This window comes from Grammomys surdaster, unplaced genomic scaffold (genome assembly GCF_004785775.1).
Source record: "Grammomys surdaster isolate TR1022 unplaced genomic scaffold, NIH_TR_1.0 373, whole genome shotgun sequence".
Classification (NCBI taxonomy): domain Eukaryota; kingdom Metazoa; phylum Chordata; class Mammalia; order Rodentia; family Muridae; genus Grammomys; species Grammomys surdaster.
The window spans coordinates 6197987-6222487 of NW_021604792.1; the positions used below are offsets into that span (position 1 = coordinate 6197987).

The 24501-nt window shown below is 44.6% G+C and overlaps 1 protein-coding gene across 3 annotated transcripts in view; it reads right to left on the reverse strand.

Moving 5' to 3' along the window:
• Fam234b (family with sequence similarity 234 member B) overlaps positions 1 to 6612 on the reverse strand; it is a 39295-nt gene extending 32683 nt beyond the window's left edge. Inside the window, exon 1 of one of the 3 annotated variants that reach the window (XM_028781055.1) lies at positions 6503 to 6612. In XM_028781055.1, coding sequence (XP_028636888.1) covers positions 6503 to 6539 — 37 coding nt within the window. In that variant the 5' untranslated portion in view covers positions 6540 to 6612. Of the gene's footprint in view, positions 1 to 6118; positions 6206 to 6502 lie in introns of those variants that run through there. The other 2 variants (XM_028781054.1, XM_028781056.1) reach the window with 2 other exon arrangements.
• Positions 6613 to 24501: the final 17889 nt, after the last annotated feature.

The following is a 24501-nucleotide window of genomic DNA, read 5'->3' on the forward strand; positions in this document are numbered from 1 at the left end:
AAAACAAAACAAAACAAAACAAAACAAGCACCTGGGTGTGGGAAGCAGAGTCAAGGGGATTGCCACAAGTTCCAGGCCAGCCTGGTCTACATAAAAGGCCAGCTCAAGCTCTACAGGGAGCAATGTCTTAAAAATAAAGGATGTCAGGCATGGTGGTGCACACCTTCAATCCCAGTATTCAGGAGGAAAAAAACGGTGACTCTCTCTGAGAAAAGGACAACCAGGTCTACATAGTGAAACTCAGTCTTAAAACAAAACAAAACCAGAGGAAATGAAACAAAAAAGAGCCCACATCTACTTTCACAACTCAGACAACAAAGGTTAAGCGTGAAGTTCATAGGTAGGAGATTTAAAACCAGCACAAAGGAAGTAAATGCTTTATCAGCACAACTCTAAGCCCGGCATTCTGCTAGCCTGGACAGAGACAGCAGAGGAAATGCACTGCTGGGAAAGGAATCCTCATTAAATCCTAGCTTCCAACTGCCCCAGCTCTCTGCGCTGGCAAACTCGGCTCCTCACTCAGCCAGTAACCCAAAGTAACACAGCTACCCCATCAAAACAGGAGCGGTCTGGAGAAAGGAGCCAACATCAGTATTCACTCCATAAGACACCGCAGAGTTCTACAAACACTCAAGAAAGGCTAGGACACCACACTGCAAGCAGATTCAGAAGAAGATTTCAGGGGAGCAAGTAGGGATATAGACGAACACTAGTCCAGCATGTCTAAGGTCCTGCAGCAGCTTCCAGGAGGAGGGTACACCCATCCTACAGGAAGGTGAAAGAAATACTGAGCACTTTATTTCCCAGTGGATTCCAAAAGAATGCATTCCGTCTTTTCTGAAATAAGGATTCGTAGAAAGATGTGCTACTTCTAAGAAACAACCACAGTTCACAAGATGAAAAGTTAACTATCAGGAATCAGGAGAACAATGGGGAAAAAAATAACAACGAAGCAAATTTAGAAAAGACACTTTTACTGGTCTGGCACCCCCAGTCTCCATACTCAGTAGGATGAGGCAGGAGAATCATAAATTTAAAAGCTAAATGGTTAGGACTCTGTTTCAAAAAAACAGCCAACAACAACAAAAAAAAAAATTATAGAATCAGCAAAAAAATAAAAGATATATCTGAAAGCAGATACAGACAATGACTACTGTAAACCTACCTAAATTAAATAGCTAACAAAGCTGGCCATTCCTTCTGGGCACTTTGAATACCTCCCCTTAGGAAACTGTGTTACAGCTTTAAGTCAGAAATGCCTCACATTTTCTGGAGGGAGAGACTGAGGCTGAAGCATTTGGATAACTGACCCACATAAAGAGCAAATAAGTTCAAAGCAAGGCAGTCTGGCCTCCCTCCTCCTACCTCCGGAGGTCAAAGCTTTCAAAACAGAGAAAGTGTGGAGCCTCACACTAGTATCTCAGAACTCAGCAGGCTCAGGTAGGCAGTGGGTTGAGGTGAAGGGCTGCCTGGAATTCCAGGTCAGCTTAGGCTGTTTAGTGAATTTCAGACCAACCTAGGCTTCAAAAAGAGACCCTATCTCAAAACACTCAATCCAGAGCTGGAAAAATGGCTCAATGGTTAAGTGCACACATGCCTTTCCCAGAGAACATGAGGTCAGCTGCCATATCTGTTTTAGGCAGTTAACAACTGCCTGTAACTCCAGCATCTGATGCCCTCTTCTGGCCGCCATAGACATTGCACTCACATGTGTAAACACACACATACATATGCACATGATTTAAAAAAAAAAAATCTAAAAACCTCAAACCAAACAAAAACCAAGAAACTGACCAATGCAGAGATACGTTTAACTGAAGAGAAAAGAAAATAGAACCGGCACTTAAAGGAGAAGCAAAAGAAGATGGAGAGTGTGTGATACAGGCAAACCTAACTGCAGAATAAATGGAGCACAGGCGCCAAAGAGAACCCGGGACAGAATAAGCATCTGCGAACATTCTCATAAAACCACAAGACTTCAAGAAAGGCGAAGGAATAGCATGCCCTCTAGGCTTAGGGAGAATCAAGTGCTAACAACGACAGAAGGCAGACTGCCAGCTGGTGTAGTAAAGAAACTAATTCAGTAGGTTCAAGAGTTTGAGAACAGCCTGGGAAAGAGACAGCGAGACAGCTCCATGGGTGCCAAACCTGACAACCTGAGTTCAATCTCCAGGACCACATGATATAAAGTGACTCCTTTCTTGCAAGTTATCCTCTGCCTTCCCCATGTGTGCCACGCATGCTTACCCCTTGCCGACATCACACATGTGCACGCACACACACACACACACACAGATAAATGTATTTTAAAAACTTTTAATAGGTTAATTTCCCCTAGGTGTGGTAGCATATACCTACAATCATAACACTCTACAATCACAACACTTAGGAGGCAGAGGCAGGGAATCAGGCATTTACAGTCAACCTCTGCTGTGTGATGAGTTCCAGAAGAGAGTACTAGAACTACCAAGCCCTCAGGGGAAGAACGCATGGTATAAAGTTCAGGGCCTCTGAAGTATGAAGTAAGCACCCCAGAGCACAGAGCCACCGTTGGATGCTGCCCTTAAAGATCCCAGGAGATTAGGAACAGATCTAGACCAACCTTCAGAGCATGATAATCTTTTTTCATTTACACTAACACAGATAGTATGAAAACAAGTGTTAGCTTAGCTACTACAGACTGAAAATTTTGACGAGGCAAAGGTTTTTTCTATCCACAGAAAGACATTGGAAACGGGCAGAACAAGAAGTCCCTAACTAGCCTTAGGCCATACTCAGGTCAGCCATGAACCTGTGCTTCACAGTCTAGGACACCAGACTCAGTCTAAGTCTGCTGCCTCCAGTGAGCACAGCTGTGTGTGTGTGTATGTGTGTGTGTGTATGTATGTATGTGGTATGTGGAGCAGTATGTGTGTATGTGATTGTGGTACACATGTATATGGTGTATGTGAATGTATGGTGTGTATATATATACGCACACCATATATATACATATAATGTATATGTATGTGCAGTGTGTGTATGTATATGTTTAGTATGTGTATAGATAGTGTATATGTATGTATAGTGTGTGTGGTATAATATGAGAAGGGTACGTGTGTAGTATATGTATAATGTATATGTGCTAATTATATAGTATATATGCTGATGTGGGTACACATACCAGAAGAGGCTGCCAAAAATCCTGTTGTATTGTTCTCCACTTTATATTCTTACAGGAAGATCTCACACGGAACCTAAACTAGGTTGGAAGCTAGCAAGCACCAGCAATCTTCCCATTTCTACCCACTGCAGCCCTGGGGTCACTAGGTACTCGTATGGCCATGCCCAGCTTTTTATGTGGGTGCCAGAAATTCAAACTCAGTTCCTCAGGCTTGAACAGCAGCCACTCTTACCCACTGAGCCATCTTCCCAGGTCCCAGTTCTCAGTCAATGAAATGTCTGCAAAGAGGCACTGGAAAGATGACTTAGCAGCTAAGAGCATGCACTGCTCTTAAAGAGGACCTGCATCCAATTCCTCACAGTCGGAAAGCAGCTCACAAGCTCCTGTACCACCAGCTCCAGGGGAAATGCTATGCCTCCAGCCACCAGAGGCTCCTGCAAACACATGAACACATAAATACATCCATACACACACACACACACACACACACACAGAGAGAGAGAGAGAGAGAGAGAGAGAGAGAGAGAGAGAGAGAGAGAGAGAGAGAGAGAGAGATTTATGTAATTAACTTTTTTATGTCTGCAAAGAATATAAGAGGAGAGACTGGTTTCATAACACATAGATATAAAAGCTTTTCGGAGCCTGCTTTTCCTCCCAGGAGGCTGAGATAGTGACTCAGTAGTGTCCCCGAATGGTGAGGAGGAAGCATGCGGATGAAGGGAAGCAGCTGTGCTGTGAAGCCCAAATGTCCTTAGGGAGATACACCGAAATGTGTGCGACCCTGTGACACCCGACAGGCACCATAGCACAAACCGTTACCTACATGTGTGATGGGATATGTATTTATACTGAAGTAATGACCCCCAATATAGGGTAGTTTATCTAGGGGCACAGACTCACTGAGTCACATATCATAAAACAAACCACAACAATAACACTGCGTTTTAATAGTCCCTTCACTGTTTGACCTTCAAACTTTAAAACTAAAAAAAAAAACATATACCTAAGAGATAAGCTTCCCTACAGGCTCTATAAATGCCACAATTGTCCCTCTGTTACTTATTAACCTCATGCCAGGCCTGGGAGCCAAACACCTTTCCAACCTGAGCTCAGGGAACAGGTTTTAGATTATGAAATGCATCCCCAGCAGAGCTTTGTCCCTGGATCTACAGGACGAGCTCTTCGGTCATGTGCCACCCCCGTAAGCTACTAATGACCAAAACTATAGCTAATGTGTCAGAAGCTAATTAAATTCCACAGGACAACTAGCTCTTTTACTACTCAAAAAAAAAAAAAATCCTGTGAGACAAATATGCAAAGCAGCGTGCCGTGCGGCATGCCACATCGAGAATGTTCTAGAACAACACTACTATTGCAGATGAGGAAACTAAGGATCAAAGAGATACAGCAGCTAAGCAAGTGAAGAATGCATTTAGTCTAGGGCATGGCTGAGGCTGTCGCTCAGCCACTCAGCCGCTCAGCTGGGAGCTTGCACGCCTAGCAATCAATACAAGGCCCCCCGATGGGATCCTGAGCACAGAAGTCAAATCAAAACTGGTCCAGTTGAATCCAGAGCCCCTCTCCTGCTCTTAAGGCACCATTTCATTTGTTTCCCTCACACAACAAAGTAGTAAGAGAGTTAACTAAGGTAACACAACCAGGACTTGAGTCTCACAGTCCCAATTACAAGGTATCCAAAAACAAGCTTTGAGAAAGCAACTTCTACCTAATACAAAAGCCATAAATTATATTTTGGGTAGTGAAGGAAAAGGGACAAGTTGAGACCAGGAGAAAAACAAGCCAAAAGACAGAAAAAAAAAATCCACATCACATACAGTAAATATACATACTCTATGTAGGCCTTAGTATTGATCATAGTTCATCCCTAAGGCCAAACTGCCGTCCAAACACAGGAATCCATCACCCCGGACTATCAGCTGGTGAAATAACTATAACCCAATACACCAAGGAGTATTCTGTGTGCACCACATTCTCAGAATGAAGACACAAAAGAGTTCAGGCAAGATATTCTCCCATTATTTTTTAAAAGATTATTTTGAGGAGTATACAAAAGGACTTTTTTTTTCTCACATTCGCCCCGGTATTGTCTCTTGTTCCACATCCACTTGACTATAAGTATGTGGCTTTTTTTTTTCAGTGCTGGGGGTGGAACTTGGTTCTGTGGGTACTAAGTAAGCATGAACCACGAGGAACATCCCCTTTCTGCAGTTTCATTCTCAGAGAGTAACAATCATCTATGCTGAAATAAAACAAGGACTCTAAAAACAAACAAACAAAAAAGGCTAAAAATGCCTGGCATTTAATTATGCCTTTGAGAAGATAGCATTCAAACCATCCGGGTGCTTTCTTCAAAGTAAATGAATCCTACAGAGAAAACACGTCTCTCTCTTAATTTCAGTATTATGTACACACTCCAAGACAGATTTTATCAATGTTCTTTCCAGTGTTCCAAGCAGCCAGTGAAGGGGAGAAAGATCTAAAGACATGGAGTCTCAAGTCGTCTAAGACACAAGGCCGGTGGTTTCAAGGTAGCAGACTAGAAACTCTGAGAACAAGGTCCCCTCCTAGGGCCTCAGGCTGATTATCAGAGATATCTTTTCTAACGTGGCAGGGAAAACAACTGCTTCCGCTCTTAAGTGATCAGCCAATAAACGCTTATAACTTAATGTTTAATTTTTTTTTAAATGGAGCCACAATTTTTTAGAAAGCCCTAAATGTTTAAAATTTGCTAACGACAGAATAAATACGCTTTGGTTAAAACAGCGCAATTCAAACAGCACAGTGCCCTGCTGTGTGACCCTGTGTGATTCAATTAGCCATTTTCCTAATCTTCCCTCCTCCACACAGGAGGAAGAACACCTGCCTGGGCTAGCTCACAGCAGCAAGGCTGCTGTCAGTTAAGTGGATGCTGTTCCGCCCAGGCCACTCACTTACAGTCCTGCAGCCCCCGGCTCCCCCTCTGGTCCAGCCCCAGATAGCAGCAGCTAGTCCCGGTGCTCAGGGAAGGATGCTCCAATGGCCGCCTTCCCTCGGAGATCGCGGCGACACACGCTCTGACCTGACAGTCACCGTAGCGCCCCTCCACCTTCGACCCGGCCCCGCGCGCCTTCAGCAGTGTCTGCCCCGGGAATCCCCGAGAGTCCCCAAGTGTCCCCGAGCGTCCCCGGTCCCCGACTCACACCCGGGAGCCCCCTTCCTGTCCCCGGGGCGCTGCAGCCCTCCCAGCTAAGTGCCAGGCCCCGCCGCGCCGTGTCTCGCCTCGCCTCTCTCCCCAGGCCAGGTCTCCACAATGTGGTCGCGGGGCTGCAGACTTCTTACCCGGGAGCTTGAGCGCCCTGGACAGCACTGTCGCCATGGCGGAGGACCCCCGTGCGCGTGCGCGCGCCGCGACCTGCCGGGAAGTGTAGTTCGCTGCCGGCCGCGCGTGGGGCAGCGGGCGGGAAAGGTGTGACCTGCCGTGAGCCGGACTAGGAGGAGGTGCCCACTGTCGCAGGTCACTGGCCCGGCGCAGCGCCAGATTGAGTCGCTTGTGCCTCAGCAGCCGGTAAGAGAAGTCATTTCTCCCCCACCCGTGTGCGCAGAGCCTGGAATGAGATTGTAAATAGTTAGGAAGGCACGGGCTGTGAAGTTCGCGTGGGTTTGGAATGGACAAACTGGATTTGAAGCCTGCCTGCGCTATTTACTACCTGGACCATCTTGGAAAGTCACTGAGACTGGGCTTTGTTTGTTTGCCTGTCCTTTCTGTCTGTAAGTCTGTCCATCTGTTTTGGAGACAAGAGTCTCAATGGAAACTGGCTTTGTAGGTGAGGGTGACCTTGAACTCCTGATCCTTCTGCTACCACTTCCAAGCACCAGATTTACTTGTTTGTTAAACTTATTTATGTATGGCTTAGTATGGTTGGGTTTGCCTTTCTGAGGCAGACAGATCTCTGAGTTTGAGGCCAACCTGGTCTACATAGAGTTCCAAGCCAGCCAGGACTGTATAATGAGACCCTGTTTACATACATACATACATACATACACACACACACATACATACTTGCACACATACATACATAGATGTATTCATTAGTTCGTTTACTCATTTATAGGTTTTATCTGTTTATTTATATGTTGAGATCATGTAGTACACACTGACATCGTATTGGCTAAATAGTTGAAACTGGCCTGGAGCTCCTAACCCCCCAGCCTTCAGTGTGTAAGTTCTGGAATTACAGACATGCAACACCACACCTGGCCAGCTCTGTTGAAATGAAAATGATGCTATCTCCTTGTTGCTTAGAGAATTAAGTGACACCATCCTTTTAAAGCACACAGCTCCTGTGACTCTTTTCCCCATCCTAAGTGCAGACTGCGGTGTGCTGAGGCTCTGACACAGGTTTCCTGATCTCAGTTCTTTCCAGGTATCTGTTTACACGCCAATTGCTGCTCCTGGCTTGCAAGGTCCAGCAAACAGGAGCTGACTGGTTTCTCACTCACAGGCACCAAGAGCTCGGCATTTTAGTGAAGAAATACTGAAAACATTAGCTTGACCCTGGAGCTTCTTAATTATCATGTCTTCCCACCATCTGCTTAATGCTGATAAACCACTCCTGTTCCAAAAGAGCAGTTCTGATACTCAACTGTAAACGAGCAAAGCACTTAGCATCCGAAACTAATGTTTCACCAGTAACCTAGTGTCCTTCTGGTTGATGTCTTATTGTTGATACTTGAGACAGAGTCACACTATGTAAACCAGGCTGACCTGGAACTCCCAGAAGTCTGCCTGCCTCTTCCTCCTCAGTTCTGAGATTACAGACATGTACCAGAGCACCTGGCTAATTAACGTTTTGACTTTTAATTTACTAAGTAATAAAATTGTAAATTTGGGGGCTAGAGAGAAGGCTCAGTGGTTAAGAGCACTGGCTGTTCTTCCAGAGGCCCCAAGTTCAATTCCTAGCACCCACATGGCTGCTCACAACCATCTGTAACTCCGCCAATGCCCTTTCTGTCTCCCTTGGGTACCAGGCACACACATGGCACACAGATAACCATGTAGGAAAAACACCCATACACATAAAAATAAATAAAACTTTTTAAATAAAAGAAAAGGAGTGAGCCATCATATGTCACAATTAATATTAACACTAATGATAATTTAAATGGCTTAGTGATTTAAGTGTTAATTCTTCTTTAACATTTATCTTGTCTATGTGCATTTATTTATTTGGTATATGTATGTATGTGAGTCTGAGTATATGCCTACTTTTGAAAACCCACTCTCTTCTCCCACTGTGTGGGTGTCAGGAATTGAACTCAGGTAGTCAGTCAGTGCTGGCCCCAAACACCATCAAGCCATGTCACCGACCCCTTATGTGCTAATGCTTTCAGTGTTCTATAATTATTGAAATGTTTACTGTCTTCTATCTTCTCTGCATATGCTTAAAAGCCATATTTTATATCACTATAGGTCATCAAAGAAAAGAAACAAGTCACAACAAGCTGGCAGCTGCTTGCCTGGTATCAGATTTAGTCATTAGAACACATTCAGAGATGTGAAGAAATCAGGCCCTGGAGTATGAGAAGGACATAGATGGTCAGGACCTTGAGCATCCAGGACAGGGAGGTGACCCAGAACAGCCAGGTTACACGGGGTAGAGAAATGAGAAAAGCCCATGCACTCTCCATAGTGAAAAGATAAAAGAATGTCCCTGCCCATGTAATCCAAATGAAATGAAATCATGCACATTACAGTTTGAAAACTTTGCAACTGGGCATGGTGACACACCTGTAAAGTCGGTACTCAGGAGGCTGTGGCAGCTTGGAGATCCAGTTCAGTGAGTCTGAGTATATGCGGGTTGTGTAAGGAGATACTATCTCAGTTAAAACCAAACCAAACAAGGATCCTGGGAGATGGTTTGGTGGTGAAGTGCTTGTTGGACAAGCATGACAACCCAAGTTCAGATCCTCAGCACCCCATAAAAGCTAGGCACGATCGTATGTTCCTGTAGTCCCAGCACTCGGATGGAGGACAGGAGAATCTGGGGTTCTCTGCCTAGCCTGATTAACAGAAACATTGAATTTCAGATTCAGCGAGAGTGCTGGTTGTTTTTTATCAACTTGTCTGAGCTCGACTCATCTGGGAAGAGGAGCCTCGATTGAGAAAATGTCGTCATCGGGGTGGCCTGTGGGCAAGCCTCTAGGGCATTTTATTGAGTGATGACTGGCGTGAGAGCCCATTGTGGGCGGTGACACCCCATCACGTGATCCTGGGCTGTATGATAAAGCTGGCTAAGAGAGCCCTGGAGAGCAAGACTCCCTCGGTGATGAAACTAACATAAATTGGTTTGTTCAAAGTGTTTTATCACACCAATAAAAAGCAAACTAAGAGCACGTCTCAAAAAAAAAAAAAAAAAAAAGAGGAGGAGAGTCATAGAGGAAGATACACCAAAACAATCTCTGGACTCCACGTGTGTAGTCATACACACACACACGCACATGTATACACCACACATCAAAAAATAAGTTTAGAACTTTGCTTTAAGCGATATGGTTATTCTAAGTGCCCCTTGGCACACCGACACACATGTACACACCCAATGGATACCCCCTAATCTGTGTGACATTTCTACTCTCCTCTTCAGCAGCCCAGCTTTGCAAAGAGATTTCCAGAGGTGAGCAGATGCCACAGCTCCCTGGCTTTTATCAGTTTGTTTGCCTCGTTCCCTCAGACATCTCCTTCTTGTCCTATTTTCCCGGTGTGAGTATAAGAATTACAGCTCAGGATCACATCTCTCAAACTTAACCTGCCTTCCTTTTTTATTTTTTTCCAATTTATTTTAGGATTTCTTTTTGGGAGGAGGAGTCTTCCGGGGACAGTCTAATTCTAATCCGGGCTGGCTTGGAATTCACTGAGTTTGAGGAACATGGGTCAACCCTCCTGCCTCTGCTTCCTGGCTTTCCTCTCAATTTAAAGAAAAAAAGAAACAAAAAAAAAACTCAAAGCAGTCAGTAAAGGTATCAGGATCCTTGCCTCTGCCACAGAGAGCACCTGTGAGTGTCTCTCTCGTTAGCAGTAGACTGAATATCTTGGGTGCCAAAACACCCACAGAGGTCATTATAGAAAGTACAGATTCCCCAGGACTCTCTGGCTTCCAAACTTGGCTTGTCTCCCAGGAAAGTCAAGGAAAGGTGACTGGAGAGGTGACCCGAAACAGCCAGTCACGCCTGACAGCTGTGCCTTCTCTGAATAGAAAATATTGTTCTAAAAATCACAACTGAAGCCGCATTGATCCCAAGTGGGCAGACATCTCAATCACTGACAGAAGGAACCTGTTAGGGGATGGTCTGACTCTACTATGTATTCAAATGCTAAATTGTGTAGCCCAGGACAACCAGATTCCCAGTACACAAGCTGTTGTTGTGCAAACCTTGCTCCCCAGTTTAAAATATGGGTTAAATAAAGGTGACTATAGCCAATTATTGGAGGGGAGAGAGGTAAGCGGGTTTTCAGTTATCTAGTGGGTAGAGACCTTGAGATAAAGGAGAGAGGGAGGGAGGGAGAGAGGGAGGGAGGGAGGGAGGGAGGGAGGGAGGGAGGAGAGAGAAAGAGGAAGAGAGTTGGTGACAGAGAAGAGAGGAAGAGGAAGGGTGATGGAGGAGGAAGATAGACAGAACAGGAGGTCTCCGTTAGATACTATGGACCAGGTGCACATGCCCAAGTGAAATGGCCCCAGGCTGGTGAAGCAGGAATAACCCAAGAAGACATGGACAGCCAGTACTTGGGGAACTCAACTAGGAAGTAGCCACTCTAGCCCTTAGAGCATTAGACTAGGAGTAATCCCCCAGTAATTACACAAAAGCTAAGTAAATAAGTCACAGTCTGAGTCCCATTCATTTGGAAGCTAGACAGGGATAGGTATAATTCAATTATTTTACAGGAACCTACATGTGTCACCTCTTGCTGTCTTTGTGACACACCTGTCACTGATTTAAATCTCTTGAGTATCCTGAACAAAGGAAGGTCAGATCATGTTCTCTAATGCTTCTTATTCTGTGGACACCATAGACACTTCTGTTGGTCCTGACCAGCCTCCGAGTGGGGTTCCTGCGCTTCCTCTGGGATCCAGGACCCCTGAGTCCACCAGCAGCTGTCACCCATTGCTCTCGGTACACTGGGGCTGCCAGGCTCTCCTCTCAGGGGTTAGCGCTGTGAAATTGTAGAAGTCCTGAAGTACAGTGGAAAGTGGAGAACACTGACTCCCTCTTCCTACGTTACATTTATGATGAAACTGCATGCACCGTTCTGTCTATCCTTCAAGGTCAAACAGAGTACTTTCACCAGCCCTTTCCAATTTCAGTGGGTGAGCCAACCAGGCGCGAGCAATTGCCGTAACAAACGACCTCAATATTTCAGTGATGTTAGAGAATACAGATTCATTGCTAGTTAAGTCACAAAGTAAGGGGGCAGGGCAGGCGACACTGGGCTCTATTCTTCCCTGTCATTCAGGGGCCTGGACTCCTTGTGTCTAGTGTTTCTACATCTTCGGGCCTTGGAGGCCTCTTTTGGATCCCAGCTCCTGCTGCTGTCCTGGAAGAAAAGAAATGTGTTTGAGAAGCATATATGCAGATTCTGTTATGTTAAGAACCTCTCATGTTTACAGGATACAGGCTTGAAAGAATGTGGCAGCACATGTCTCTAGTCTCAGCGCCCGAGAGACTGAATCAACGGCATTGTGAGTGTGAGGCCAGCCTGGGCTACATAGTGAGTTCCTGGCCAAGTTAGAGCAGCATGGTCTCAAATAAATAAACTAAATAAATAAAAGACGATTGAGCCCTTCATGATAGAGGAAAATCCCAGGCTTTGTTCTGCTAGAGGCTAAGCCTTTGTCCCTGAGCTGAGGTTGTCCTCCTGGCTTAGGAGCTTGCCACTGTGTCTAAAATAAAGCTGTCCCCAAGGGTCTGGAGAAATGGCTCAGTGGTTAAGAGCACTGGCTGCTCTTCCAGAGGACTAGGGTTCAATTCCCAGTACCCATATGGCAGCTTACAACTGTTAACTCCAGTTCCAGAGGATCTGACACCCTCACAGAGACAGACACCAATGCCTATGAAATAAAAATAAATAATTCATTTTTTAAAATTATTCCTTAAAAAAGTAAATAAGTAAACCCATCCCTAGAAGCAACTCCTTCCTCTGGTGAAAGTTTTCTGAAGGCCAAGGACCAGCTGATATCCTGGGGCTAAAGAGATAGCAGCAGGCAGGAATCAGGAACAGGGAAGAGACCTGAAAACAGAAGGAAAGAGAAGACCACACAAATAACAGAGCGGGAAGATGGAGAGAACCCCAAAAAAGCAGCCCAGCAAAGAACATTTGGGGGTTAAATGCAAGTGTCAAGGAACCAGAGAAATCAGTTTTGCATCAGGAACTTGGAAGAAGGCCTTGGCCTGTGGCTTGTTCACTTCTTATAAGGAACTTGAGTCAGACCTGAAGTAGCACAGCCGGAGAGAACAAACAGGTTCCTGTTCTCAGAGTATCCTTTAATAAAGCATAAAGACTCGTCAGCTCAGATCTATACACACCTAGATTTATCCAGACTCTTAAGAGCTTTTTAGGCCCTGAGATTTAAACAAAAGCTTCTTAGTAAGTCCCTAGCTGGAACATCTGTACGAGAATAACAATATAATTGAGGAACCATCCACCCAGTCCAACTGAGATCTACCCACATGCACGTACCTTAGCTTTCAGAGGGGCTTGTTCATCCTTCTGTGACACACTTGAGGTTATAGCGAGGGTGGTGATAGCTACCACGGACAAACCCTTATCACCCATAAGAAAGCACACTGTTTAGGACCCATGTTAATCTTGCATCAGACCTGAGCCACTTTATCAGCTTCAGAAAAGCAATCAACGATCAACCAACTTGGGACCTGAATAGTTGTTTTCCTGACGATTTAACAGCTGGGAGATAGAGGTCGTGATGCCTGGCGTTACTCCAGAAACAAACGACTGTTAGGACCATCTGTTCTCCCTGCTCTTGGCTTCTGGTCCCATCGCTGTGTCTCCTCCAGCAGGACACATGTGGTCTGTTCTTCCTGCCGTCTTTCCTGCTCCCATTTGCAATTAACTCTGACAAGGGCTGGACTTACCACCATCCTCCTAGGCAACTTAGCATGAATACGGTCACTTCACACTGTAGGATTCTCATACATGTTCTTTACGTTGTTCTTCCAGCATTAATCTATTTCACTGTCACAACAGCCCTATGGTGGAGGTGCTCAACCCCAACCTTTCAATGAGGACCTAGAGGCTGGTGTTATGTTACATTAAGCTGTTCACCTGAAGATATACTCATTCTATGAAATAGAAATGAGATAGAGACTATTCTTTTTCTTCTTTTCTTTTTCTTTTTTTCTTTTTCTTTTTTTTTTTTAGGACAGCATCTCACTGGAACTTTCTATGTAGGCCAGGCTGGCCTTGAACTCACAGAGGTCCACCTGCCTCTGCCTCCTGAGTGCTGGAGTTAAAAGTGTGTGCCACCACGACCCTATTCTGTCTTTCATTCACCAGTAAAGGCATCACATAACACATATGCTAACAACTGACCTCTGTCCTTGCCACCAGAGCTTACAATCAACTTCAGAATCCATAGCTCAGCAGTCCAGGGAAACACTATCCATTCTGAGCCCTCTTCTGACCTCCCTGGACATACACATAGCAGACACGTAGATACTGAGACACGCATAATGAATAATAATAATGATGATAATAATGACAAATATAAGGCTGGACATAGTGGCACATGCCTGATCTCTGCGAGTTCAAGGTCAGTCTGCTCTACATAAAGAGTTCTAAGATGGCCGGGCTACATAAAGAGATCCTGTCTCAAAAATTAAATGGTGGTGGCGCACGCCTTTAGTCCCAGCACTTGGGAGGCAGAGGCAGGCTGATCTCTGAGTTCCAGGCCAGCCTGGTCTACAGAGTGAGTTTCTGGACAGTTAGGGCTACACAGAAAATCCCTATCTCTAGAAAACTAACAAAAACCCTAACTAAACAAATAAGGAATTAATTAAATGGCCGGGGGTGACGCATGCCTTTTTTCCCATCACTCAGGAGGCAGAGGACGGCATACATCTGTGAGTTCAAGGACAGCTGATTCTACACAGTGAGATTCAGGATATCCTGGGCTACATAGTAAAACCCTACCACAATTTTTCAAATTTTATATGTACATATGAATAATGTTTAAAAGTCAAGTAAATAAATAAATAGCCAAGGTCCTCAATCCTAACATAAAAGGAAATATATGTATGCCTAATTTCATGGGAAAATGGCTAATTGGAATAAAGTCTCAGATTATGTATAAAACTACTCTAGATGGGCATAGTGCTGCATACCTTTAATTTCCAGCACCTGGAAGACAGGAGCAGGTGGCTGTCTGTAAGTCCAAGGCCAGCCTGGTCTCTACAGATAGTTCCAAGACAGCCAGAACTAAGAGAGACCTTGTCTCAAACAACAACAACAACAAAAACCTTTCCCTGAAAAAATATATATATATATATTTATTAATTTATCTATTTTGAACCATGAAACTGTTTCCTTGCTTTAGGGATTTTATTTTCTTCCTCTCCTGGAGAGAGGTATAGAAATGTGAATGCACACAAGACATGCACAGAAGACACAGCAGTAACTGGGTGAGACCAAGGCGATGGTCCCAGCATGGCGGTTCTATTCAGTTCTTGGCCTCTGACTCCAGCCTCCCTCTTCCTCCCTTTGTATGGAGCAGGATCATGCTGGATAGAGCTGCCTACTGCAGCATTACACAGAGAAGTTATTGTCTCCAGCTCCCTTTACAGGAAGGTGAGGGAAGATTAGAGGAAGATTTTTCTAGATCTGCCTTGGGCAAGGAGAAGTTTGGCTTCTAGGATTCATATTGGGAAAAGACAAGGACAGGTTACGGTGGAGAGGTCAGAGACACCTGGTTCTGAGGCTGCTTCTAAAGACCTCCAGTGTCTGTGCACTCAAGTTCTCGGCATCTCAAAGTACCAAAGTTTGGAGATTCGTTTTCTAACCTCCGACAGCATCAAAGTAGAATAAGAACCTAATCTCTTGGGGTTTTTGTTGTTGTTGTTGTTGTTGTTGTTGTTGTTGTCGGCTTGCTTTTTGTTTTGTTTCGTTTTTACACTGTCCCACTATGGTATCCCTGGCTGGCCTCAGCCTCCACTCCCACATCCCCAATATGGAGCTTAAAGGCAGGAACCTCCACACCCTGGGGATTTAACCCAGGGCTTTGTGCATGCTAGGTAAGCACTCTAACCAACTGGACTACATCTCTAGTCTCAGAGCTACCTATTCTTAAGTTATAACTTAAATAAAGGTATGAAGGAGGAAATGGGCAAGTAATTAGTTTAAAATGGAATAAAAAATAACTTCTGTAATGTGTGTGTGTGTGTGTGTGTGTATTTACATTACTAAGGCTTAAATCTAGGCATGCCAAGCTACTGCATTACTGCTGAGTTATATCCCCACCACCTTCCTCTCTCTTAAACACAGTGTAAGATGTCTGCCTACCGAGTGAAGCCCATGGCTCCTCATGAGTCCAGGCTGGCAATTTCAGACCAAAGCTACCACAGTGGAGCAGAAAGGCCTATATTCTGGGCATTATACTTCAGGGCATGCTTTGGGGTATCCTATTTGAGATTTTTATGGGCCCCTTCCAGGGCCTGAGAGCAGCTAGGTGTGCTGACACTGTACCAAACTGCAATGAACTGTCATTCCTCACGAAGGTTCCAAGAAGCTCTTTCACCCTGCCCAACAGCCCGTGCATTTAGTATTTCATTTAAAATCAAACTCTTTGTGTGGAGGAAACCAATGGAAAGTGATTCTCTGGTCTCTCACCCCACCCTACCTCATTTCCACCCAGGTTCAGTGTCAGCCCTGGTGATTTATGTACCGGTGTGGTTTTAAAAATACAGGAACTTAAGGGTTGGATGGAGCTCGGAAATCTGAGGATCTAATCCACAGCAAGTAGTAATTGCTTCTGCACCCTGGCATCCCATCTCTTTGGACTTCATTAGATCTTGAGAGCTCACTCCATGTGGTCAGTGTACACTTTAGTAGTTGTTTGTTTGTTTTGCCTTGCTGTGACAAAATATCCGACAGAAGAAACTTAAAGGAAGAAGCTGTTGTGAAATTATTACTCTGGGGGGTTGTTGCCTTTAAATATCTATTAGTTCCCAAATAAAAGACAAAGAAACATTTAGATTTATAATAAGTTTGGAAGCACCAGAGCCGGACAGGTATCAACCCTCCATGTTATTTTGTCTACCTACTTGCCTGTGGTGACTCCCGAGATGTCACTGGCCAAGTTCTGCCTGGGCTGATCCTACTCCATCAGGCCAGGCCTTGTGGCCATGTGCTTAAGTTCATGCTACCCCAAGATGACTTCCTTCTTCTTCCTGGTGCCTCAGACCCCCCAGCCCAAAAACCTTCAATATGCCTCCCTCTCTTCTGCCCATCTCAGGCTATAGGAATCTTTATTAACCAGTCAAGAATAACTTAGGGGGCAGGAGAGATGGCTCAGCCGTTAAAAGCTAGGCTCACAATCAAAATGTAAAAATAACTTAGGGGGCAAGGTTTACACAACAAAAGTTGGTGTGTGTAGAAGTTACTCATCTTGGGGGCAACCGGGTCTTGGGATACTGTATTTAGCATTTGAACACACAGCACTAGACCAACAAGAAGCTTTATTTTGCCCACAGTTTTTAAAGAGAGTTTTTAAAGAGAGTCTTTAGGGTTTCTATTCCTACATAAACATCATGACCAGGAAGCAAGTTGGGGAGGAAAGAATTTATTCATCTTACACTTCTATATTGCTGTTCATCACCAAAGGAAGTCAGAACTGGAACTCAAGCAGGTTAGGAAGCAGGAGCTGATGCAGAGGCCATGGAGGGGTGCTGCTTACTGGCTTGCTTCCTCTGGCTTGTTCAGCTTGTTTTCTTATAGAACCCAGGACTACCAGCCCAGGGATGGCACCACCCACAATGGGCCCTCCCCTTTAATCACTAATTGAGAAGATGCCTTACAGCTAGATTTCATGGAGGCATTTCCTCAAGGGAGGCTCCTTTCTCTGTGATAACTCCAGCTTGTGTCAAGTTGATACATAAATCCAGCCAGTACAGATACTAATCCATCATGACCAAGAGGCATGGTGACAGGAGCGAGAGGCAGCTGGTCATATTGTATCCACAGTCAGAAAACGGAGAGAGGTGAAGGCTGGTACCCAGCTCACTGTCTCCTGTTTACCGAAGTACTCAGTCTAGGACTCCAGCCCTATGATGCTGTCACCACATGTACGGTGGGTCTTTCCTCCTCAGCTAAATCTCCCTGGAAATGCCCCATAGACACAGTCGAAGGTCTGCCTCTTAGGTAACTGTAACCCAGTTGAGCTGACCATCAAGGCTAACCATCACACCCACTGTTGTACAACATTGTCCCTGTGCCAACCAGCATCACTGGCACTTTTTTGAAGGCATGGAAACAGGCCTAATTCCTCGTTCCCATTCCATTTAAGCCTGGAATTCTGTCTCAAGTTTCTTAATAAATTTTGCCTAAAGCTGTTTTCAAAATATCAAAATGTCCCCACGCCACCCCGCCCCCACACATACTTCCCTTTACCTCAAGTGCATTCAACTCTGTCTTGTAGAACAAGTCTTCCCTTTGAGGCTAAGTTCTTCTTCAGCACTCAAGCCGCACATCCCTGGAGATGTAGCTACTGGTGTAGTGAGTGCAGGAGGGTTTCCTCCCACTCCTGGGCTGTAAATCATGAAAGATCTTAGATATGGACTCTAAAAGCCGGGCTGGGGAGATGGCTCAACAAATACAGATGCTTGGTGCTTGGGCCTGATGACCTGGCTTGAACCCACAGTCCCCACAGTCCCCTCCAGCCTCTACAAGCTCACCAGTGACACAAGCCAGAACTTGCTTCTGTGTATACACACAAACACAATATACTTTAAAAAGTAATAGGATGAGATAAATTCTATTTCTATAGTAGAGGCTTAAAGACCACAAATTACACCCCATACATGTCTCTTCTCTCTTTGCTTGAGATGTGTACATGTGTACACATATAGCTCAGGCTGGCCCAGGATGACCTTGACCTCCCAATATACCATATTCTCCCTGGCTGGGATTATAGAGATTTTTTTTTTTCGAGACAGGCTTTCTCTGTGTAGCCCTGGCTGTCCTGGAACTTACTCTGTAGACCAGGCTGGCCTCGAACTCAGAAATCTGCCTGTCTCTGCCTCCCAAGTGCTGGGATTAAAGGCGTGCGCTACCACTGCCCAGCAATTATAGGGATTTTTAAAAAGAGAACATATCTGGAACCACTAGACTCTTCCCATCACAAACACATCCTCCTTTCTCTTTCTCTGCTGCCTTCAAGGACACCCACCAAGAGTTTGTTCCCTTTTGGAAGAGCGATGCCCCTTTGTGCTCTCCGGGGCCAGCCCTAAAAAAGAGGAATCACCCCAGAAAAAGAGCTATTTCCTGAGAGTTTTGCATCTATCTTAAGTAATCCCTTTCTAGTTGTTGTTTTCCCGAGATTGATTTATTTTTATTTTACGTGTATGAGTGTTTGCCTGCGTGTGCGTCTGTGTACCGTGTGTGTGCCTGGTGCCGGGAAACCGCACCCGACTCCCTGGAGCTGGAAACAGAAGGTTGGGAGCTGCCGTGTAGATGCTGGGATCCAGACCAGCTCTCCAGCCACTATTTTTTTTTTTCTAATTAGCCTTAGTTTAACTCAGTCCACTTTATTTGGATGTTTTGTTTTCCTTGTTTGTTTGAGACAGGGTTTATTCTGTAGCCCAGGCTGATACAGAATTCATTATACACCCTAGGCTAGACCTAAAACTCTTATCAATCCTCCTGTCTCAGTCTCCCAAGTCCTTGAATTATAGGTGTGAGCTACCCCTTCTAGCTTCTATTTCAGTCATTTTGGGTAGCCACAGGGAATTCACCACAGGGTTTCTCTGTATAGCCCTGGCTGTCCTGGAACTCACTCTGTAGACCAGGCTGGCCTCAAACTCAGAGATCTGCTTGCCTCTGCCTCCCGAGTGCTGGGATTAAAGGCATGTGCTGCCATCTCTGGGTTGTCTTAATTGAAAGAGTATTGAATGCTTTTCTCTATTTCCTCATTGGAAGGATCAGGTATGGGAGTGTCTTTGCTTCTGTCACCAATGTCTCCTCTGTAATACCCTTATGTATGTAGCTGTAGGTTGTTCTCTTTAGTGAACAGGTCAAAATACAAACTGGAGACATTTAAAAGAAGGGGTGGGAGTTAGAGAGAGGACTCAGCGATTCAGACCAGTGGCTGTTCTTCCAGAGGACTGGGGTTCAATTCCCAGTACGCACATGGCAGCTCACAACTGTCTGAAACTCTTGCCCCAAGGGATCTGACACCTCACACAGATATGCATGTGGACAAAACACCAAATGCACATAAAATAAAAATAAATACATTTTAAAAGGGGGGTATAGCAGGCACCAATGACCTGATGTCACTTACTTAGGTTGATTACCTATCTATTTATTTTGAGTCATGGTCTCACTATGCAGTCCTGGCGGGTCTGGAACTCATTGTGGAGACCATGTTGGCCTTAATCTCAGAGAGACCCATTTTCTTTCTGCTTCCCAAGTGCCAAGATTAAAAGCATATATTAACATGCTCAGCTATTCTGATGATTGTGTTTTTAAAATGAATAAAGAAAGTGTGGCTCATTTCAATTTTAATGTGTGTACTTCTCAGTGAAGTAAGAAATAAAAAATTAACCAGAAGAGCATTTGTGCATTTATATGTGTGTGTGTCTGTGTGTCTGCACGTGCGCGTGTGTGTGTTCACACATTCGTTTCACATTTTGGGGTCAATTTCAGGAGTCCAGCTATGGATGTCTATGGCTTTTCAGATGTCTGTGAAATGTTCTGGGGAAATTCTGAGGAGTTAGTTCAGAATAGCCCAGGACTCAATGATGGAGCCCAGGCTAGCCATATAATTTGGAAGCTCATAGCCTGGGAGTTGGTTAGATGGGACGAGCCAAAGCTTGAGACTTAGCTAGCTACTCTTGTTTTCATTACACCTCCTAATAGCGCCACTCCCCGTGAACCAAGCATTCAAATACATGAGTCTGTAGGGACCATTCCTATTCGAGACACCACAATACTCGTCTACCACTTAATAAGAAAGGCTAGGAACTTTAAAAATTCATGCACAGATGCATAGTTTCAAATATTGATTAATGAATTGTAACGAAATGGAAGATTGCCCAATACTTTTATTAAACTGCACACCAAAATATGATGGTTGAGCTTCATTGTCAAGCTGACTGGATTTAGAATCACCTGGGAGACACACCTCTCGGCGTGTCTGTGAGAGAATTTCCAGAGAATCTTAAATGGAGTGGAAGGCATACCCAGATTATGGCTGGCACCATCCTCATAGGACAGGTCCCCATGAACCCAAAACAAAAAGAGAGAAAAAGTGTGGAAAGTCCCAGTCACATGATCCTGTCTGAAGGAATGCCACCATGATGACTACATTCTCTTAACTCGTGAGCCAAAGAAATCCTTTCTTTAAGTTGTTTCTGATGTGCATCTTGTCACAACAATAAGAAAAAATGAGCTGACTTCCGGTCTGGGCCCAAGCACAGAGCAGATCCCGGGCAGCAGCTCTGCACCCAACCTCACAAAACCCAGCAGAAGCAGACCTCCCATGAGCTCTAACCCAGGCAGTATCTCAGGTAAAAATGAATCACCCGTGATGTCTGCTGTTAGAAGTTCTAATCCTGATTCTGGCCTCTGGACTTATACTAATCAGACCTTTGATGGGCCATTGACAAGGACATCAAACAGCTAGAGACTGACATCATTAATCTGAAGAAATCCCTCGTTTGTCTGTCTGAAGGGATCTCCAAAAATTGCAAAGGACTTTATTGGACTTGATTTACTCTTTTACAATAGAAAAGACTGTATACAGCTCTTGACTATGTACAGCCCTTAAAGAAGAATGTTGCTTTTACATAGACAAGACAGGGATGGTTAAAGAGAGCATGAAAAAAGTCAGAGAAGGCCCTGAGAAAAGACAGAGAGAGAAATAGAAAGATAGATAGAGTGCTGGTACAAGAATCGGTTTTCCACCTCTCCATGGTTGTCAACCCTACTTCTTCCCATTTTGGGACCATTAATTGTGTCATTTTTGCTTATTTCTTTTGGTCCCTGGGCCTTACTTAAATAGGCTGACTAACTTTGTGAAGCAACAGATAGATAATTTAGTAGCAAAACCTATTCAGATACATTATCATGAGTTAGCTATGGAGAACCACGAGACTCAAGATGAGGTTGTTACTCTATCCAGGGTATTCCCAAAACCCATCTCCACCCAACCTAAAAGAAAGGACTTCCGTCCCTAGACCAAGCAGAGAGGGGCCACCGAGAATCCCCTCTGACTGGCGATCTGAATTCTTGCTTAGGCTTCGAGGCTAAGCACTGCAAGGGAATATCAATAAAAGTTAAAAATATCTCCCTGGGTTCCCTGAGGGACAAGCCTGACTGCATAGGGGTTGATGTCAAAAGTATCCCCTCTCCAAGAAAAAGACATCGGGATGGGTATGGCCCTCATGCCTCACTGGACAACAACAGGAGGACCGGAGCCATTGCAAGGTCCCCTTCAATTACTGGAGGTCAGGCATCTATCCCCGCCTTCACAAGATTAGAATCGACAGGGCCCTTCTATACTTAGAGAAGGGAGGAGATGTCAGGGGCAGCCCTGCTTATACACTGGAGGCCTAAAATCAGCCATAGGCCTAAAATCAGCAATAGGCCTATCATACATGTATACTAACACCAAGTCTTGGGTCTCTGTGGAAAAACACTGAAACAGATGGCTATAAGCTACTGTATACAGCCAACTTTTGTGGAAGTTTACCAGCCTGAGAAGTCATAGACCTTGTAAATAGGTAGCCTTGGAAGATAATGCCAACTTAGATAAGGGCAAGTGAATCATAGGCAGAGTCATAGAGACCTGTCCCCTGAACCTTCACCAAGCCGATACCCTGTTCTGAAAGATATCTGTACTTCCCCTGAACACCTACGCCCCGGTGTCATCCCCTTCCCCACGTCCTGCCTTTTTGTGTTTATAGCCCCTGTGTGAATAAGTAACAATTACGATTTGATTTTTTAAAAAAAAGAAGAAAGAAAAAAAGAAAAAAGAAGCTAATACAGAAGCATCTTCAAGAGAAAGGTTTTCTTTGGCCCTTGATGCCTCTTACCCATCATTCTCTGCTGAGATGGCCCAGAAAAGTTCAGATTTCTCTTCCCCAAAGCAAGTCATAGAAACCAGAATCCTCCCTGAAGCCAGCCAACCCCCAAATAGCTACATACCTCCTGTCTTTCTGAATAAGAACTGACCATAAATAAACTCCCGATCAACGGCCATCGGGGCTTTGTTGTAGCTTCTCTTTGGCTTCCTGGGCTTCCTGATAGCCATCAAAGGAATTCAGGCAGGACAGACGCAGTGTGGTCAGGAGATTACTGCAGAGGAGAGAGGACCACTCTCAGGGCAAGAGTGGCACTGGCTTTATGGAATTTATCAATTTTTAAGAAGAGATGGCTTTTCCTGCAGTGCTGTTTCCTGTCCAAGTGATTGATGGTCTCCTTTGACTGATCTTTAAGGAAGGAAGCACTGATAGGCATTGTCCACTCTCTGAAGCCTGTGGCTGGATAACGATCTTGTAACACTTAGATAATTTTTTATTAGTGACCTTCCAGTCAGTTCAAAATGACAAGTCTGCACCTGAGGACAGAGGCATGACTCAGGCCATTCTTTTCACCAGCAGTGTTTCTGTTTGTTTGCTTTTTTTTAAAAAAAAAAAACTCATTTTCTCTTTGTAGCTCAGGCTGTCCTGGAACTCACTTTGAAGACCAGGCTGGCCTCAAACTCATAGCTGATTTGCCTCAGCCTCCCGAGTCTTACAGTGTCTGTTCTAGGTTTTACAAACTGCCAATCATGAACGACCTCCAAGCCTGCTAGTAATTAGGCACCAATGAAGTGGTTCAGAGGGTAAAGGTGCTTCCTGCCAAGCCTGAAGACCTGAGTTTGATCCCAAGGTCCCAAACGATAATAGGAAAGAACTGATTCCCAGAAGCTGTCTGATCTCTACAAACATGCCATTTTATATCTTACATTCACAATAATATGAACACACATGTACACATGCACCTACACACATACTCACACATGCTTACACATATGCACACATGCTCACACACACTCAAATGCACACACACTGTTGTTGTTGGTTTTTTTTCCTAAATAAGCTAGTTATTGGGCTGGAGAGATGGCTCAGTGGTTAAGGGCATTGACTGCTCTCTACCAGAGGTCCTGAGTTCAATTCCCAGATGAAATCTGATATCCTCTTCTGGTGTGTCTGAAGACAACTACAGTGTACTCAAATATATAAAATAAATAAATAATTCTTTAAAAAGATTTAAGCTAGTTGCATAACACAACTTGTTTGATTTTAAGTTGTAAGACCCCCATTCCAGAAGTGACCCTGTCCCCCACAACCAGGAATCAGAAATGCTGTGACTGCAGAGCCAAGAAGAACACGTGCGGCCTTGCTGGGAGCCTGCCCTCCATGCACTGCTCGGGCTCCTCTCCTTCCTCCTCAGTCTCTGATCTACAAGTCTACCCACGCTCCATCCATCCTAAGATGAAAAATGGATAATTCACCGGGGTCTTCGGGTCTGTGACCTAAAGGCTTCCATGCCAAATAAAATTACAGTCAATTAACTTTGTTATAGCCTTTCTCATTAGTCTGTTATCAGTTTATTTTAACTGTTTCAAATTTGAACATTCAGAGGGAAAAGCTGAAGTTCTACAGAGAAGGGAAGAATGAACATAAAAGAACAAAATCCAAATATTATTGAATATGCTCTGTTTCTACCACTGGACTTGTGAATATATAAAAGGCCTTTATAATTATAAGACAAAACTAAGCTGAGTTGGGAAGACAGAAGTCCCTCAAAGTTAAAAGCAAATGCCAAGCATATCAAAGTGATAGCTTCACCACAGAAAGGAAGTCAGTCTGAGGACTTTAAAACCCAGCGAAGCACTAGAGGGAACATCTGTGCTCTTGCAGATGACCCAAGCTCAGTTCCCAGCACCATACTGGAAGGCGAACATCTCTAGCTCAGAGGGATCCTAAGCTCCTTCCACAGGTCCCTGCACTCAGAGGCACACACACACACACACACACACACACACACACACACACACACACACACA